Source organism: Aotus nancymaae, unplaced genomic scaffold (genome assembly GCF_030222135.1).
Source record: "Aotus nancymaae isolate 86718 unplaced genomic scaffold, 86718_ANA_hifiasm-v0.15.2.pri h1tg000072l, whole genome shotgun sequence".
NCBI classification, from domain to species: Eukaryota; Metazoa; Chordata; class Mammalia; order Primates; family Aotidae; genus Aotus; species Aotus nancymaae.
The window spans coordinates 15727082-15747704 of record NW_026988487.1 but is presented as its reverse complement, the minus strand read 5'-3'; the positions used below and the strand labels follow the sequence as shown (position 1 = coordinate 15747704).

General features: G+C 40.0%; 1 protein-coding gene across 2 annotated transcripts in view; it reads left to right on the top strand.

Moving 5' to 3' along the window:
* Window positions 1–20190, top strand: part of BLMH (bleomycin hydrolase) — a 44654-nt gene extending 24464 nt beyond the window's left edge. For both annotated transcript variants that reach the window (XM_012449291.2, XM_012449290.3), the window contains exons 11-12: window positions 1489–1558; window positions 19236–20190. In XM_012449291.2, coding sequence (XP_012304714.1) covers window positions 1489–1558; window positions 19236–19387 — 222 coding nt within the window. In that variant the 3' untranslated portion in view covers window positions 19388–20190. The remainder of the gene's footprint in view (window positions 1–1488; window positions 1559–19235) is intronic.
* The last annotated feature ends 433 nt before the right edge of the window (window positions 20191–20623 follow it).

Below are 20623 nucleotides of genomic sequence, written 5' to 3'. Positions count from 1 at the left end.
AACATTTTTCTCTTCATTCCACTAGAGTTTTTGATCACTAAAACAAGTTTGAACTATACTTGAGTAATAATACAGAGATAAATGCATACTAGTGGTTATATTCCCACAATTTTCTTTCTTTTGTTGCTGGTATCATGGAATCCCTATAAGGGAGTTCCAGGTATTACCATTTTGTAATTTTAGATGACCCAGAGAACAGTTTGATCTAGGTCACTGCATTGGCCAAAATTCATTGGCCAAAGGGAAAACATCGGAAACATTTTCAGACTTACAGTAACAAGTAACTATATCACTTTAGGTGACATCGACTCTAACAGTGATATTTAAAAGGAAAGGAAAGTTGGACTACAGTGGGGAGAATAGAAAACCAAAACAAACATATAATATTCCACGTATTATATACTATGTGTATAGTATATAACGATATGGTTTTAAAGGATTTGGTGACAGAGTCAGGATTAGTACAGGTAAGGGTGTTTGCAACTTTTGAGTTTGTTGTTTGTTGGCACTATTTGTGAGACAGAAAATTACTGAGATCCAAGAAAACTGCCAAGAGTGGAGTGTTTGGGTTAGCAGAGCCAAAGAAAACCAAATCCCATATAGTTGAGACTCATCATATAGTTATTTGCAAGTGGGAGTTGACAGATGAAATCATTAGACGGTAATACAGGGGTCAGTGCTCTTCTCATGCTACAAAGATTTAAGTTACTTTGACATCAGTAAATGTCCTGGGTAAACATGAAAGAGAAAAGTCTTTTCCCAAATGGAGCCGCCTTCTTGTCCCTCTCTGTGTCACTGTAGTAAAGGCTGTAAATGAAGGTTATCATGATAAGTATCACTGTCTCTTTAAGAAGATGAAACTTGAGCTTATTTTAATAATGAAGATGGAAGAAGGAGAACAGAACTGCCTACCTTTTGTTTATGAAAATAGTCTTTTTACTTTTGCTTTGCCATTCAGTCTCTTCTATGAAATTCAGTATTTGTGTAACTGCATCAGTAAAAGAACACATTTGGAGAGTGTCAGTATTTGGTTTCCCCAAGTAGAAAATCGGGCAGTATGATGAGTTTATTTTGTTTTGTTTAAGAAAGACTCTGACAATGTTTTAGAATTATTTCTAAAATAAAATAGGATGCATTTGCTTTAATCAGTATTAAAAGCAAGAATCCCCAGCTTCAAATGGTGTTTACTGCTTTTAGTAGCTTAATATATTTTTCTTAGTCAAGTAGCACTTTTACATGCTTATTTTATGTATAGAATAGAAAGGATAAAATAGTATTTATTATTTTGTTAGTTTATTATGTGTTTGCCCCAAGAGATTCAAATTTCATTTCTGTTGGAGTATCCCTTTGGTGATAGTAGGAAATATATGGCCTTGACCAAGTACGTCCTGCCTGTATAGAGCAGGCTACAGAAGAGTTAAAATTATGTGACACCTCAGCAGGGAGAATCTGGCTTCAGACTACTTACCATCATCTACTTTTTTGCAGGATGATCAGGATGGTGCTTTCACAAAATGGAGAGTAGAGAATTCATGGGGTGAAGACCATGGCCACAAAGGTGAGCTCAGTTTGGTAATACTAACTCCAAGTGATTGGGTCTGCTGTACTCTGCCTCTCTGGGTGTCAGGCTGCTCTAGTATGGAGGATTTCTCAGGAATTGGCTCCACTGACTAGACTATTCTACAGAAAAATCTGAGGATCTGATTTGACCCCAGGATTTCCCTGACCTGTATGGCATGCCTAAACTCCTTGACTCTGAGACTGCTATGTGCTACATTTGTTGCAAACTATGCTGACCCTCCCCTCTTTGTGGACTGCTTGGCTAGTGAGGAGGTTGAGTGCCCTTGCCAGGATACTTGCTATATGGCGTTTGATGCATTGTCATCTATTACATCGGTACTCTAGAAAGTCAGAAGCCTTCTGCATGGGAGAATGGGACTGGCAAGAAGCTTTCTTTAGGCATTTATTACAGGCTCCTTAGAAGTTATCATGCCTAAAGTGGAAAAGAATGCTTTGCTTACTACTTAGAACTTTTTTATACTGACAAATCAAAACCTAGGGAAAAGTCATAACTTATGCTAACTAGACTAAACAAAATAACACAGGTAATATGTGAGTTGTAGAAAAATTTTAAAATATAGATTTAAAAAAATCTCTAATAATCCAACCACCTAGAGATCACCATTGATTAACACTTCAGGGTATATTATTATAAAATTTTGAGACCATGTTTTTAAAGACTGTCTTTAGTAATTGACCAAAGCCTTTTGAAGGAGATTTTACACTTTAATTTTTAGGGTTCCAAACCAAAAGTGGCAACTACCATGGCATATGTGTACATGTGAGCGTGTAGATGCATGTGTGCTGGTGGCATTTTGTAGCCAGCTCTTTCCCAGAGTCCCTTTTTCTTTTAGCCAGTGGATTCTGTCTAGGAAAAGCATTAACTGCAGCTTAGTAGACTAGTTAGAAGACTGAGAGGAAACAGGTAGGAAAGCCAGAGAAGATTCACATTCAAAGCTTTTTGGAAACAAACTTTATCATACATTTTACACAACAGGAATTAGCCAGGCATTTTATTTTTTAAAAAGGAAAGAAAAAGAGATTTTAGCAGCTCTTTGTTGTTGCCCCACTCTGTATTTAGAATAGCGATTTTCCAACTATGTTCCTCACAGCCCTAGGATTTACAAGGATAAAGGAAGAAGAGGAGGTGTGGAGGTTTGGACATGAGCATATGGGACTTCCATAGCTCATATTTGAAAATTGCTGGTTAGAAGAGCCTGCTAAGCTGAGTTTTGAACTTGACAGCACTCTAGTATGTTGATTGGGCAGCACAGGGTTGTATATGATAGCCAAAATCTGAAGACCATTTATTTGTCATTCTAAGGCTTTTCATCTCCCTATGAGAATAATCACTGGTGGATTTTGGCTGACTGCCCCAGGGATCTGCTGTGAAACTCAGCAGCCCAGTGTTTATATGTAAACAAATACAAGTGTTGTTACTGCATTTCTCTTCATCATCAGATAGTTGCATGTTCACCTTCTGTGATTTCTGTAGTTGTTCTATGGTTTCAGAGGTGCCTGTTAAATTAACTATTATGAATTAGAATACAACATTTTAAAATTGGTGGTTTCTTGTAAGGTGAATTTTAAGATGAATACACATTAGGATCAAGTACAGAAGGGTTTAAACCTCAGCAAAGCTAGCAGACAGTAAAAATAACTCACAATTTACTTATATCTGTAAGTTGGTGATAGTTAAGAGATGGATACTTGTCTTAAATTTGAAAGATTAGATTATTTGTAGCAAACGTAAGATACTGAGTTGAAGTTTTCTGTTGTTTCCAATGAACCCTCTGCAGCTTCTGTTTCATTTCTGGTCTAATTTGGTTCCTGTAATTGGGTTTGTTATTGTATAGGTTAGCACCTAGGAAAAGAAGTAAAGTTACATTTGTTTAGATGAACCTGGATCCATCAGCTTGCTGTGATAATTTTTTTGTCTGCAATAGTCACTGAGGTTGAAGATAGTAGTATTTTCTGTTTAAGAGAGGATAGACACTTGTTAAATCTGGAAAATATGGTTTTTTGTACTGTGAGTTACTGTCTTTATTATTTTGAACCTAAATATTTACTCTTAAAGATAATTTTATGTCTCTTTACTGTATATAATTTTTCCATTTAGCTTTACCTCTTTATTTGTACTCAATAAAAGTTTTGCTTCTGCTAACTGACTCATTTCATTATTATGCTGAGAGAACTGCATAATACAGGGTCTTGATATCCCCATAACTTGTCTGTAATCCTTCTTAGTGAAATCTGCAGCTATCTAGTAAAGATTAACTTTTTTGTTGTTCTCAAATAACTGAAATGCCTGTGATTATGCACAGCAAAGCATTTCAGAGGACAGCCAAAAGATAAGAAATAGAACTAGAGTGGGGGTAGGGAGTCGTTCATTTGAAGCCAAAACAAATTATTCTCATGTATTTCTTGGTAATGTTCTTTCTGACTTAACAGGAAGGAAGGAAAGAAAACATGATCTAATTTAATTGGCACACTTGGTCTGACCTTAGGAGAGCGCATAGTATGTTATTATGTTGGCAATGTGTGTTTACCCCAGCAGAGCCTTCTTGTCTGTCATCCTAGTGGACATTGGCTGGCACGTCCGAGGCAGGACCTCTTTTTTGCCCTCTTGGGAGACGACAACCTTAAGAAGCATTGTTGGGATTTTGTTTCTGTAGATAACATTGTTAACAGTTTGTTGCTATTCTCTTTGGGATTTCTGACTATTAAGATGGATGTTTCTGAAAAGCGGTGTTGATAATACATGCTGGAGATAAGCAGAGCAAAGATACCTGGGCAAGCTGCCCTTCCCCTCTGCCCAGCCCTGGCTTTGGTTCTCCCCATTGGTCATGTTCATGGCCCTCTTGCTCAGAAACTGTTTTGTAACAGATAAACTATTTCGCAAAATGGACAGAAGGTTTTGTCTGACCAGGAGAGACATAAAAGGAGAAATTAGTTTTTGCCTTACTGTACCAGTTGGGTTACTTCAAGTTGGTGAATTCTAGTATTTATAGTCAGTTATACTGAAAATTGGGTGCATATCTAACACATAATACCAACATGGGTTTCTTTTCTCTCCTGCTTCTTAAAATACTTGACTATGCATTTTGTACCTTGTTAATGGATTATATCAGAAATGGATTTCACAGTTAGATGAGGAACAGACTTTGGGATTTGATATATTATCTTTCATTTTGAAAAGTTGATAAAAATATTTTGTAAAATAAGAATTTAAAATCTAGAAAGTCATCTTTGATTCCTCTCATTCTTAGAAATTCATCTGAGAAGAGCCTAATCTTTAAGCCACAGTAACCTGAAGCTCCCCTAGCTAGTAAATGTTAGAGCCAGAATTATAACCCAGATGGTCCTACAGCAGAGCCAGTTTTCTTAACCACTAAACTGTGCTTTCTCTCAGCTTCTCTTTTCTAGTAGCATGTTGTCTACTCATGAAATAACAGGTCAATTCATGGTCGTTGGTGAGCAGAAACAGTGAATGAGGGGATAGAAAACTGTATAAAGGACCTGGAGATGTTGTGTAAGTGTCTGGCGTCGGGAGAAAAGGCCTTTAGAGTGTCATTTTTGGCTGGGAATTTGAGTGCAGCGTGGAGAATAGGGCATTTTGTGAAGGTTTATGTCCTGTGAGGGTTTGTGTCCCACATTAGCACGTTGTGACTTAGGCAAATAAGAAACTGCAGCCACTCAAAATTTTCCTGAATTTTGTCCATGCTGCTTTATAATAAGGTTATTTAGTTCTTAACTTTTTTTCTTGGACAATTTTAAACATATGTAAAGTAAACAGGATTGTATTAAGGAACTCAGCATATGCCTGTCACCCAGCTTCAGTAGTTACCAACATTTTGTCATGCAAATAACAGTGTATTTGATAGTCAAGCAATTCCTAGGTGGTCTTTCTAATGAACCAGTCTTAAGATGAAACTTTACTTCTTTGTGATTGGTTCACTTAGTTATGAGATTGTATTCCATTTCTAGAGCCTGACACAGCAGAGCTCTGAATGTGGAATTATCATAAGATGGTTCTTAATGCTTATTTGGTCTAGTTTCTCAATATGATAAGTAACAACTTTTAAGTAAAGATACAGGGGGATATTATCTAATTCTGCAATGTTCACTGAAGGAAAATACTTAAGTTTTAAAACTTTTGTCTCTCCTGGTTTTCATTTTGAACCAAGGTTGAGTTTTCCATTTTTCACATTGCTTTTGTTCCTTTCGGATACATGAACATTTGAAATTGTTTCTAACTCACTATCTTTTATTACAAATGAGCCTCTCTGTTCCTGATTTCTTTCATTTTAGTAAAATTTCCAGACTTCCTTCTAGAAAGGAGCCCTCTTAATGATTTCAGTTAAAGAGACTTTGGCATGTTAGAGATTAGAAAGAAACGTGACCACTTCAGATTATATCTAGATTTCTGCTGCTTTCTAAAAACCAATGTTATGACCTGTAATTGTCTCACCAGCCAAACTGCCACATGTTATTTTGGAGATGGTATGTTCAAAGCTAGGCACAAAACTCAATACATTATTTATATAATACTATGTTGTAGAACCAGTTGAGTTGTGGAGAGACAGTTACTAATAATTAATTCTTGATTTTAGATTCTGGGCAGTAGTTTAACTCCTTGTAATGTCACATTTCTGTATCAGTAACATGGACAATTAGTTTGTTTCTTTTTATTTATTTATTTATTTATTTGAGACAAAGTGTCGCTCTTTCGCCAGGCTGGAGTGCAGTGGCATGGTCTCGGCTCACTGCAACCTCCACCTCCCGGGTTCAAGCGATTCTTCTGCCTCGGCCTCCTGAGTGGCTGGGACTACAGGCATGTGCCACCACGCCTGGCTAATTTTTGTGTTTTTAACGGGCTTCACCATATTGGCCAGGCTGGTCTCGAACTCCTGACCTTGTGATCCACCCACCTTGGCCTCCCAAAATGCTGGGATTACAGGAATGAGCCACCATGCCCTGCCTACTTTGTTTCTTTATAGCTCCTACAGTTTGTATGGAGCCATCAAATGAAATAATGTATGCAAGCATTTTTCAAACTGTATACTGTTATATAAATCTAAGGAGTTATGATTAGCCCATATTTCTGTCAGAGGTACTCAGGACATATAGCTACAGGGCATCTTGCTTCATGCGAATTCGTAGTTTGCTAATGTATTCGTACTTATTTCTCCTCATGACATCAGATTAGAGTAACTCAGGGTGTGAATGTGGGTGATTATATCCAGTTTTTATGGGAAGAAACTGAAACTTATTGACAGTTGTGTCTTATTCAGGTTGTACAGAATTAGAGATAGAATTGGAATTCAAATCTCTTAATTTGACACACACAGCTTCCTTAAAAGTACATATTACTTACAAAAGACATTATTTGCAGGTCTGTTTGAGGTTCAGTTCTGGATCTTTAGTTACAAGTAATGGAAATTATAGGCAATGTTGGCCAAACTTGCTGAAACAAGAGTGAATTGTAGAACTTAAAAGCAGAGGTTTCTGATTTCCAGGAAAAGGGCAAGATGCAAATTTATTTTGTCACCTCAGAGGGCTTCATGTCTCTCCAGGCTTGGGGAAAGTGTTGCTATCATCAAATCTGGATATCTGGGTTCTTTCAGAAGGGCTTTTTTGTTGATGTTGTTGTTGAGACAGATTCTCGCTCTGTCCCTTTTTTGTTGTTGTTGAGATGGAATCTTGCTTTGTCCACCCAGGCTGGGGTGCAGTGGCGCGATCTCAGCTCACTGCAACCTCTGCCTCTCAGGTTCAAGTGATTCTTGTGTCTCAGCCTCCTGAGTAGCTGGGATTACAGGTGCCCGCCACCACACCCAGCTATTTTTTTTTAAATTTTTTTGTAGTTTTAATAAAGACGGGATTTCACCTGTTGTCCAGTCTGGTCTCAAACTCCTAACCTCAAATGATCCGCCTGCCTTGGCCTCCTAAAGTGCTGGGATTACAGGCATGAGCCACCACACCCATCCCTCTCAGAAGGGCTTTTCATCATCCATCTTTATTAACTAAAGAGCCTGCATGACTTCAGCTGAGAAATAGTACATGTAGATGGAATAGAGGAAGCATGTGTTCTCCAGTTCACTGGTGCTTCCTTATCAGTGTGTGACTAAGAGGGGGCTACCATTATGTGGGCAAGGACAGACTACGTGACAGAGGCTCCTAACCTGCAATGAGGCATCTGCTTCAGGGAGAAATCTCCTCATATCTAATGTAGAGTTTTGTGTATAGATGTGCTGTCACCTGTAGAGAGAACCTATAATTTTCACCAGATTGTCTCCAGGGTGTGTTTGCATTGGTTAAGAAGGACGGAGGTTAAGCACAGAATCTGGAGCCAGACTGCCTGGGTATGCATCCTGGCTAACTCATCTATTGGCTGTGTAACAGTAGTCATTGACATTTAACCTATCTGAGCCTCAACTTTCTCATCTGTAAAATAGGGATACTAATTGGACCTATCTCATAGGGTTATTGTGAGAACCATACCAGGTGCATAAGTGCTTAGAAATATTAGCTTCCATTGCTACTGCTGTTAGTGTTACCTATAGACTAATGAGAGCAAGAGAACTGGAACATGAAGCTCCCTAACCTTTCCCTTCTAGAGCAGAGCCGTCTAAATTGCTCCATGGTTCCAGCTTCAGATCTCTAAAAGTTCAGTGCCCTAGTGTGATCATTATGCTACATCACCAGTGTACTGGGCAGGTGACCCATAGTGTGGGCTTAGTGTCGTGAGAGAAAGCAGTGGAGGTGAATAAACTAGTGCCAAGGAAAAATCATTAGCCGTAGCATCAACTCACATTTATTGATGGGTTGCAAGGAACCGTGCATAGACGGTGGTGGAATGAATATCTCTGACCCTCAGAGGAATTTATACTTATTCACCTGTGACACAGGAAGGGGATTTGAAGAGGGCTATGATGTGACAGAAGTGGCATTCATGGTGTGCTCCTCAGACTGTAAGATACAAGATAAATAGACCGCAAAAAACAGAGAAGCGATGATTTTTTCCAAGAAGGCAGTTGACAAGAATTAGGGAGGACCTTCCCTCAGTGAGGAGACAATAGGAAGACCTGGAAGCTGAAGTTATTGAAAAGCGGGTAGGGGGTTGGAGAGAGCACCTCAGAAGCCCAGGGACTAGAGGGTGTCAGGAAGAACATGGTGGTAAATAGTGAACAACAGAGCAGACAGAAGATGGGTCAAGGAGAAAGGCTGTTGGGTTGGACTTAAGGTAATTTTTAGAAACTAGGAGGGGTGAGGGTCTAAGCCCAGCTGTCCTATTACGCTCTATCAGCAGCATGTTAGTACTTTGCTCCTTCAAAGGCTAGGTACAGTGGGGTTGCAAGGAATTGAAGCTGGGACAATTAAGTCTGTAAATCTTGGCTCCATATGGTGTTTAATTTATTGTAAGAACAAATATGTAAAACATAAACACAAGAATAAGCTCAGAGTCACACGGGATAAACTGCAAGGGAGATGGTGAGTGACTGGAACTGTGAGGCCTCCTCAGGGATTCTTCAAGGGTGAGTAGAGTTTTAGGGAGGATTATTAGGGCTGTGGCTTTTTTCTGAAAAGGGAAAGGGAGCCCAGCCAGAGAAATGGTGGCTGAGAATGGCAGCTCTTGGCATTTGGAGCATGAGTTGAACAGGTCAGAGGAGTGAAGCCAAGAAATAATGTGACTTGCCATCCACAGAGCTTTTGAGGAATGACTGACAAGCAGACTTCCTCTGAAACAAATAGGAATAGCGATAGTTTGGGGTTAGAGAAGAGTCACTGAGTTTCAGTGGGAAAGCAAAGCCCTTGGATGACATCTAAATTTGTGCTTTCCTCTCCTGGTCCACCCTCAGAGCTCCTGGAGAGCTGCATGTGCTCTCAGGACCGCCTGGCTTGTGCTCACTGATCTAGAGAAAGGAGAAGACAGCCGGGAAGTGAACAGGCTTCTTTTGGGCTCCTTAGTAGAGGGCACTTCTCGGTCTGTGGACACTTCTGCTGACTTAACTTTGTGGTGGTTTAATGGTTTAAAAAATACAAACCACAAGCCAAAACAACCCCTTTTCTCTACCACATTTTCCACCCTGCATTTTTTCTAGTGTATTTACCAGGGAAACGGTACCTTCTAACCTTTGTTTCTGAAAGAGGCCACAAGTAATATCCGGCTATAAGAGTATCTTTTCTTTTATCAGCAAATGGTTTATGAATGTAAATGTGTCATCACCACACAGCCAGACTTTTATGTTTCCTCTGGAGGAAAAAGAAGCCTCTTCTCAGATCACCGTTTGAAATGGCAGTCATATTATAAGTGGTGGTTTTGGTTCCCTTCCTCTGGCTTTTTTTTTTTTTACATTCAACCTGTCCTGTTAAGCCTTTCTAAATACATGCACTTAGAACACATGGCGTCTCTTTTGTTTAAAAAGACAAAATAGCTAGCCAAACATGGTAGTATGCACCTGTAGTCCCAGCCTACCCAGCAGGCTGAGGCAGGATTGCTTGAGCCCAGGAGTTCAAGTCCAGCCTGGGCAACATAGTGAGACCCTGGCTCTAAAAAATAAATAAATAAAAGATACAAATGACCTCATAAATGGACCCAACAAAAGCTGGATTCCTGTTTGTTGATATGGGATTTGTGAGCAAATGGAGTTGGTTTCAAAGTTATGTACCTGAGCTAGATTAAATGCTGTCTGTTCCTGAAGCCATGACTACCTCTCAAGTTTCTCTGCCCACCGAGTGCTCAACTGGAGGAAGCTGAGCCCTATGAGAAGGACAAAATTTGAATGTAAGACCTGGATTTGCTGTCGGCTTTACTTACTGCCCTCCTGCCTCACAGTATTGTTGTGAGGATCAAAATCAAAACGAGGATAGTGATGTGAAATTGCATTGTGAAGTATGAGCTCCTCACAGGGTTTTGGGGGTATATGTGTGTACATTTTTTGTTTTATTTTCTAAAGTGTAATTCTTTTAATAGATAATGAAATTACATTGTTCCAAAATCAAAATAGAAAAAGATAGATGAAGAAGAATTTTGTTTCCATCTCTGTCACTCTTCACTCCATTCTCCTGCCTCTCTCTCAGGTTATTATTTCTGTTAGTTTCTGGTGTGTCTTTCCTTGTTTTTTTAGTACAAACATACATAGATATGTAAGTATATTATTACCTCCTTTTGTTATATTAGTAGTAGCACACCAGGTCTCCTGCTCTGCATCTTGTTCTCGCGTCACTTACAGCATATCTTGGGGACATTTCCTTATCAGTACATCAGTACAGCTTCATTATCCTCCATTGTCTGCATCTACCACAGTTTATTTAACAATTTCCCTTACTATTGGGACTTGGGTTGTTTCAGTCTTTTGCTATTACAAACAATATTGCAGTGGGTTACTATATATGTGTACAGTGCTTAGTAGAGCGCCCGGCACATAGTAAGTGCTGAGTAAATATTAGCTTTGTTTCACAAAAATTCATATTGTATGCATGTAAGTACTGTGTATCTGTAGGATAAAGTCCCAGAGATGGCATTGCTTAATGAAGAGGGTAAATGCATTTGTAATTTTTCTAGGTACTGAGGAGGACAGATCCAACACCTGTGAACACCATTCCATAGGCATTGTGTCATTTTGCACATTTGCAACATACCCTGTACAAATTCAAGGAGATATTAGCACATGCTTCATCCAGTGGGTACCTAGCAGAAGTGGTTGACAAATTTTCACTACTTAGTTACCTGTTGAAATTATCTGTGTTCATAGTTGGGGACTATGCCAAAGCCTTAGTGAGTAATGGATTTTTCATTGAGACTTTTTGTTTCTGATGTTTTCTTATGACTTATCCTACTTTTTTTCTCATAATTTATTTTTCATTATAATAGCAGAAAAATGTAAGCATAATACCAGTTAGAAACCAAAAAGAAAAAGATTGATAAATTTGACTTAATAAAAACAAAAAATGGGCCGGGATCGATGGCTCACGTCTGTAATCCCAACACTTTGGGAGGCCAAGGCAGGTGGATCACTTGAGGTCAGGAGTTCGAGACCAGCCTGGCCAATGTGTCAAAACCCCGTCTCTACTAAAAATGCAAAGAATTAGCCGGGTGTGGTGGTGGGCACCTGTAATCCCAGCCACTCAGGAGGCTGAGGCAGGAGAATCACCTGAACCCGGGAGGCAGAGGTTGCAGTGAATTGAGATAGCGCCACTGCACTCCAGCCTGGGCTACAGAGCGAGACTCTGCCTCAGAACAACAACAACAAAAAATATTGGGCTAGAAAATATAAACTAAATTAGAAGGCAAATTACATAATAGGAAAAAAATGTTTGCAACTAATATAAATATAGAATGTACTATATTACTGGTCACTGTGAAAAGGAATAAAGCTCCAATTTAAAATGTCCAGAGGGCTAGGTGCAGTGGCTCACACCTGTAATCCTGGAGCTTTGGGAGGCTGAAACAGAAGGATTGCTTGAGCCCAGGAGCTCGAGACCAGCCTGGGTGACATGGCGAGGCCCCCATCTCTACAAAAAAAATAAGAAAATTAACTGGCTGAGGAGGTACACGCCTGTAGTCCCAATTACTTGGGAGGCTGAGGGGGGGATCGCATGTCCCCAGGAGTTCAAGGCTGCAGTGAGCTATGATTGTGTCACTCAGCCTAGGTAACAGCAGAGTGAGACCTTGTCTCTTTTTTTTTTTTGAGGCAGTCTCGCTTTGTCACGCAGGCTGGAGTGCAGTGGTGCGATCTTGGCTCACTGCAACCTCCGCCTGCCTCGTTCAAGCAATTTTCCTGCCCAGCCTCCTGAGTAGCTAGGACTACAGGCGCACGCCACCATGCCCGGTTAATTTTTTGTATTTTTAGTAGAGATGAGGTTTCACTATTCTGGCCAGGCTGGTCTTGAACTCCTGACCTTGTGATCTGCCCACTTTGGCCTCCCAAAGTGCTGGCATTATAGTCTCAAGCCACTGCACTCAGCGAGACCTTGTCTCTTAAAAAAAAAAAAAAAAATGAACAGTTCTGAAGCAGACACTTTACAAACGAAAACTGTCAATAGCAAGCAAACACATAAAAGGAGAAAAGGCTCAAATTGGATCCAAGAAGAAAGTTGATAATTGTGTATACCAAATATTGATTAGGATATAAGGAAATTTAGTACAATGAAGCATTGCTTAAGACGGGGATCTTTTCTGAGAAATACTTCGTTAGGTGATTTTGTCATTGTGTAGATGTCATGGAGTGTACTTACACAAACCTAGATGGTATAGCCCATTGCTCCTAAGCTACAAACCTGTACAGCATGTTACTGTACTGAATACTGTAGGCAATTGTAACACAGTGTTATTTGTGTATCCAAACATAGAAAAGGTACAGCAAAAATACCGTATTATAATCTTAATGGAACCATTATTATATATGTGGTTTATTGTTCACCAAAATGTCATTGCACAGTGCATGCATATAGATGATTAAAGGTGTGCACAAAGATTTACTTACAGAAACATTTATAACAATACTGTTTCTAAGCATGGAAAAACAATTGGGATTCCAACAGTAAGGGACTGATTAAATATGTTTTGATTTAATCATGTGGATTCAGTACTTAAAAATTATGATGTAGATAGATATATTTCATTATCAATAAGGAAAGAGATTAATGGGAAAACAGCATGCGTATTACTTTGTAATACAAGACCACCATGTGTGATATCTCATTTTTAGAAAATTTGTAGCATCTAGTACATGTAGAAACTTTATCAAGGATACATGTAAAATTTGACAGAGCTTGAATATGTGTCTCAAGGTGGTGGGATTGTAGGCAGCTTAAAAATTTATATTTGGCCAGGCGTGGTGGTTCACACCTGTAATCCCAGCACTTTGGGAGGCTGAGTTGGGCGGATCGCCTGTAGTCAGGAGTTGGATACCAGCCTGACCAACATGGCAAAACCCTGTCTTTACTAAAAATACAAAAAATTAGCTGGGCGTGGTGGTGAGCGCCTGTAATCCCAGCTACTCAAGAAGCTGAGGCAGGTGCTTGAACCTAGGAGGTGGAAGTTGCAGTGAGCTAAGATGGCGCCATTGCACTCCAGCATGGGCGACAGAGTGAGACTCCATCTCAAAAAAACAAAAAAATTATATTCGTCTTCTCTTTCTCCTCCTTTCATGTTTCCAAAAATTTTTATGATGAGTCTTTGGGTAATTTTTAAGGAGTTAAAAAGCAGTATAACATTTCAGAAATTTTGGAGAGAAACTCATCTATCCCATGGTATAAAATTCTCATTTGTTAATTGCTTTTCATGGTTTTTTTTTTCATGTCCATCTATATTTCCAACATAGTTGTAATTAACAGGATATGCCACTTTAATCTCTTTATCACCTAAACATTTTCTCATGTTGCTACACAGTCTTTGCACCTTTATTATAAAATGATTCCTGTTCTGTGAGGTGGTTTCTCCCTGATGATTAGCAAGCTTGAAATATAAGACAAGTGCCAGTGAGACTTCTGCTTTCCTTTCTGGGAGTCTTTCATCAACCTTGAGTTATGGCTGCCAGGTGAAAGATTGGCAGTGACTGAATGAGGTCCTGGTAGTCCAGCTTCTTAGTTCTATGCTGCCAAGCAGACGGTCAGAGCAGAACACATACCTTCATTTTGTCATAACTTTTTAAAAAATGCAAAAAGTAATAGCCACATATAGTTTGTTAGTGAGGTGAAATACCTCATAGAACAAAGACAAAGAATATAAAAATTTCTAATATGTTAGAATATATTTTATATTCTTTGTACTCTTTAGTCTGAAAAGCTTAAATCTTACATCTATGGTGGGATATCAGAAAAAAATGTTTTCTTAGGTAAAGCATCTTCTTTTCCCTTAAACTAGACCACTCGAAGCTCTTCTGTTGCTGAATGAATTTCACCTAGCCTATCTACAGCTATATTCACAGACACTGTTTTTCCCTTTGTAGACCAACCCTACCCTTTGTGTTACAAAATACAGAACCAGTGCTGGTGTTTTTTGTATGGTTGGTTGGTTTGGGGTGTTTTGTTTTGAGGACTGTTCACTTTTCTTTCTTTCTCATTGCATGTAAACAAGACATTAAAGTTAAACAAAATTTAATTTCACCTTGGTTCCTAAAGCTGACTTTATCTGTTTATCTATTTGTTTCCCTCAGTGTAACCTTGGGATCCCTGGAGGAAGTTTTTATCTTGTTTTCTTTTCTTCTTTCCTTGGGGAATGCTTGTTTCTAATGGCCAGTGTGCCTAAGGGTTAGGAGCTGCACTTTCCCTCAAATCAAAAGGGCCACCAGAATCCTGCCTGAGCAGGTGCTTTGCTGCTTCCTACACAGGTTTCAGACATACTGATCCTAATCTTCTCAGTCAAACTCCAAGACACACAGTGTCAACAGTTACGGCAGCCACAAGTTCATTATCTACATAGGGCACAATTACTTGGCAGCCACCTAGACTGTGAGGTTTTTGTGGGTCCCCAGAGAACTCATATCCTGAAGAGAGAGACTAATCAAGACGGGTCCTCTTGGCAGGGACATTGAAAGGGTGGGTTACAATTGATAGGAATTTTAATTTGTGAGGACTTAATCTGATATGCTTTTGGAACAAGATAGTGTAGATGTACTTATCGTCCATTTTCTTGGAGCATTCTTTGAAGATTCATTTGATTATGTGGTGATAGTATTGTTGAAAGGACACAGAATTTTATTACATGAATCTGCTTCTATCCTTCACCTGCCTCACTGCCCAGGGCTACTGCAAGGATTTATTCTGCCTGCATTGTGGTGAGGGAAGGGATGACTAATGTCTCAAACAGTCTGGTGTTCCTTAGTCTGCTCTCCTGCTTGCTGAGAGCTCCTTTTTGGGAAGGCCGATGCTGAGTTTTTCAGGAAGCACTCAGTTAGGATGCAATGTTTTAGTTTTAAGTATATGCACTGGTTGACCCTTGAGTGGACAGAACTTTTGTTGCCAGAACCTGGTGGCACTGGTGTGTGTGCTCTTAAGGGCCAGGTCCTGACACCAACAAAGCCAGGAAGTTTGGGATATATAATCAAGACAAGCCAGCAGTAGCACAGGCTACAGAATGGGCCTGTACTCTTTCCATCTCTCGTCTATTGAAAGTAGGGTCAGTAGGAGGCCAGCTCATCAGGAGACAAGGATGCATTCTTTTACCTGCCTTGGTCAGAGCACTTGAACACTTTTCCAGAGTACTCTGAACCCCCTCCATCCCCATGACAGGGTCTTGCTCTGTTTAGGCTGGAGTACAGTGGTGTAATCTTGGATCACTGCAACCTCCACCTCCCAAGCTCAAGCGATCCCCCCACCTCAGCCTCCAGAGTAGCTGGGACCACAGGCTCAGGCCACCACACTGGCTAATTTTTTATTTTTTATTTTTTTATTTTTGGCATTTTTTGTAGGGACGGGGTTTCGCCATGTTGCCCAGGCTGGTCTTGAACTCCTGGGCTCAAGCAATCCACCTGCCTCAGCTTCCTAAAGTGCTGGGATTACAGGTGTGAGCCACTGCACCTGGCCTCCAGAGCGTTTTTGAGGGTAAACGTATACTGTGCCACATCAGAATGATCTGTCAGAGTTGAAAAACAGGATTGGGCATAGATGACTTCACTAAATCCATTGTGTTTTCAGGTTGAATAATGTCCTTCGTCACACCCTTTAGCATACAAAATTAGACTTACCACCATTGTTGCCTTTTAATTATTTAAACCAGTCTTGCCTCAAGAGCAGCAGTTCTCAAAGTGTGATCTGTGGGTCCCTAGGATGCTTTGAGGGGTGTGCAAGCTCTGCCCTTCAACAACATATCTGTGTGAGACTGGATTTCCTTCATCTGCTTCAACCAGAACAACATACTGCAACAATTAAACACAGATGCAGATACAGGAATTCAGCTGTCTTCTGCAAACTCAAACATTAAAATGTAAAACAGTGCCACTTTTCTAACTAAAAATATTTTTTTACAGAATTTAATTTTTTTTCCTTAAAATATATTGTTTATATTCATTTTTTATACTTATTTCTAAATAAATTAATATGTTTAACTTTCGATTTTAGTTTCTGGCATAGTAAATAATGATAGCTGTTAGGTCTAAATTATTAAGGACCTAAAACAATAGATATTAATGTTTTAGGTGCTTAATAATTTTAAGAATGTAAAGGGCAGGGCTTGAGGCCAAGAGGTTTGAGAACCACTGCACTAGGGGACCCTCTTGGTGGAAATGCCTACTTCTCCTTTCTCTTGGTCCTGTGTAGTGGGAAATGGTATAGCACAGGCCTAGATGTATACAAACACTTTCAGAGAAAAATGGCTCCAGTGTTTACTATAAAACAGGTATCAGACACAGTCAGCTGACAGTCATGACGATGATGGTTATTGCTAGTCTGGGGAGCTCTTGGATGTGGGTGCCCGCATTTCTCTTGATTCAGTACACATCGTTTCCTCTGTGTTCCTTCTGTGGCCCAACAACCCATTCTTGTTTGAAATATACGGACTTCAGTATCTCATTTTAATTTTGCTCTTCTTATTAGCAGTGGTTCGGGTAAAGCATTTTTTTCCCATTTAAAAATGTTTTTTGGAGATCTTGGGGAATTTTGGAGATCTTTGGGGAATTTGTTTTTATTTAAATTTCAGTAGTTTTGGGGTACAGGGGGGTTTGGGTTCATGGATAAATTCTTTAATGGTGATTTCTGCGATGTTGGTGCACCCAGCACCTGAGCAGTGTACACTGACATGTTGTCTTTTATCCATCAGCCCCTCCCACTCTTCCACCCTTAGTGCCCAAAGTCCATTATATCATTCTTATGCCTTTGCATCCTCATAGCTTAGCTCCGACTTATATAAGTGGGAACATAGGATAATTTGTTTTTTCATTCCTAAGTTGCTTCATTTAGAATAATGGCCTCCAGCTTCATCTAGGTTACTACAAAATACATTATTTTGTTCCTTTTTATGGCTAATATTCCATGGTGTATAAATATCACATTTTCTTTATCCACTCGTTGGTTGCTGGGCACTTAGGTTGGTTCCATGGTTTTGCAGTTGTGAATTGTGCTGCTATAAACATGCATGTGTATGTGTCTTTTTCATTTAATGACCTATTTTCCTTTGGGTAGATACCCAGTAGGGGGATTGCTGATTGAATGGTAAATCCTTAGTTCTTTAGGGAATCTCCATACTGTTTTCCTTAGTTGTTATACTAGTTTACATTTCCACCAGCAGTGTTCAAGTGTTCCCTTTTCACCACATCCACGCCAACATCTGTTATTCTTTTGCTTTTTAATTATGGTCATTCTTGCAGGAGTAAGGTGGTATCACATTGTGGTTTTAATTTGTATTTCTCTGATAATTAGTGATGTTGAGCATTTTGTCGTATGTTTGTTGGCTGTTTGTATATCTTCTTTTTCAGAATTGTCTATTCACGTCCTTTGCCCATTTTTTGATGGGATTTTTTTTCTTGCCGATTTGTTTGAGTTCCTCATAGACTCTGGGTGTTAGTCCTTTGTTGGATGCATAGTCTGCGAAGATTTTCTACCACTCTGTGGGTTGTCTGTTTACACTGCTGATTATTTCTCCTGCTGTGCAGAAGCTTTTTTGTTTTAATTAGGTCCCATTTATTTATTTTTGTTTCTGTTGCATATGCTTTTGGGGTCTTAGTCATGAATTAGATTTGCCTAAGCCAATGTCTAGAAGAGTTTTTCCAATGTTATCTTCTAGAATTTTCTGGTTTCAGGTTTTAGATTTCAGTCTTTGACCATCTTGAGTTGATTTTTGTGTAAGGTGAGAGATGAGGATCCAGTTTCTGAAGGGGAATTTGTGTTGGCCTAGTGGAGCCTGAGATGTAGGTTAACCCTCCGCATGGAAGACGACAGATTACTAGAATGGGTACCTGATGACACCACACTCTTTCTCTCAGCTGAGTTCTTAACCTTAAATGGTGCATTAGTGCCAGGGCATCTCTATATAGTCCTAACCCACTGGAGAGGCCTTCCTAAGGACAACAGGGTAAGCAGATGTCTCAGTCTTATAGTTCTGCCTGATCCTCATCAGAGATTTCCTCCTAGGAAAGCAAGGACTGTTTGATCATTTGACTCCCAGAGTATCATATGCAAATTTCCTACCAGGGAATGATGACATGGCCCATCAGACTGCCCACAGCAGCTTACCTGGTTGTTGTAGGAGTGTGTGATAGAAAGGAATCAGGGAGAATAGCCATTGACACTGGTAGGGTAAGAAGGGAACTGGTGCGCTTGCCTTTCTGACCCAAGAGATTTATGCCCTAGGTGTGGCTGTATGAATGAGAAGTTTTTCTACCTCCCTACTAGTATACAAGTCATCACTCACCATCAGCAAGGCAGCTGAGGGAGAAAGCAGCAGCACGGGATCTGGTGTTAGCCTTAGGTCCAGGGCCCAGCTCCAGCCCTCACTCTGTGACCTCGGCACATCCCCTAGTTACTTCAAGACCTAGTTTTCTAATTGGTAAAAATAGAGCCATGCCTGTCCTGTCTGACAGAATTGCTAATAAGATTTAGATTAAGTGAAATTACAGATAGGAAAGCTGAAAAATATGTATGAATATTAGTTTTGTAAAAGGTTTATCCTACCAAAAGGGTTTCTGCTCTTTGCCTCTTGCCCTCTGGACTCATAAGCCTTCTGTTTTTTTCTCCAGGTTACCTCTGCATGACAGATGAGTGGTTCTCTGAGTATGTCTACGAGGTGGTGGTGGACAGGAAGCATGTCCCTGAAGAGGTGCTAGCTGTGTTGGAGCAGGAACCCATTGTCTTGCCAGCATGGGACCCCATGGGAGCTTTGGCCAAGTGATACTGCCTCCAGCTCTTTCCTCCTCCCATGGAACCTGACGTAGCTGCAAAGGACAGATCCAGGGACTGAAGCCAAAGTTATGCAAGGGACTATGTGTTGCCACAGGACACAGTCAGAAACTCTCCAGGAACCTCTTCAGGATGTGTGCTTTATGCTGAAATAGAATATTCTTAAAGAAAATTAAAAGGGAACGATCAGGTCATACTATCTACTCTCCTCATCTCTAACAGCTCAGGATCTCTTACAGCATTTTAACCAGATGTAATTGTTTGTCTTTAATTCTGTCAAAAAGTTTAGTTCTGTGTCTGTGTTTTAATAAGACAAGAGAGGACGAGCGATTGAGGTGTATGGAGAGCAAACAGACCTAATGCTCCTTGTTCCTAGAGTAGAGTGGAGGGGAGGGTGGCCTGAGAATTGAGCTCTTGGAACTGCATGTTGCCTGACAGTATCACTGTCTTTCCTCGATGGCAGTCACTGAATTCCATTTTTTCAAAGTAATTTCTTGTGCCTCTAATAGCCCAAGAATCGGAGGTTGATCAGGTCTGACATGATTCCTTCCCATTCTGAACTGTGGCGAGCACAGCTCTGCTTGAGTCAGGTTTGAGTAGAGGCTTAGAGACAGTTGGATGAGAACAACCAAAATCTTACCATGGTCTCAGTTATAATCATTAGGGGGAGCTCTAGCCAAATGGTTTAACTTCTGCCTTTTGGAACTAGGGGTTGGGTGGGTAGGAAAAGGTGATATCCATTCTTTCTGATAACTAGATGGTGCTGAGAAGCTTTTGAATAAAAACTTTGCTAAATGAGAATAAGTTGGTTTATGTAATCTGTCTAAGAAGTGTTAGTTTAACTACAAAAGAAAGCAGCCAGGTGGCTCATGTTCTTGAAAGTGAAAAAACAGGAAGAGGGCTACCTTCGTCAGCTTCTCCGCAGGATATGTGCTGTTTCTCAGACTCTGCTGATTATCACCAGCTTCTGCAAAGGGCCTGCAAGCACCTATTTAAGAAGAACTGTTCCCCTGCCATGTAAATGTTCTTCCACCTAGATCCGGGGTCCCTCCAAGGATGGGGAGTGAGGCTGTTGGGCCCACACTTAGAATGGGTCAACAAGTATCTTACTGAGATCGGTCCACCCTTTCAAGAACAGGGTGAAATAGAAGACAATTTCACAAAACACTGAATTTGCCCCAACAGAAGAGAATTGATCCAGTATGGAAGGTTTGAAATGTGTTGAGGA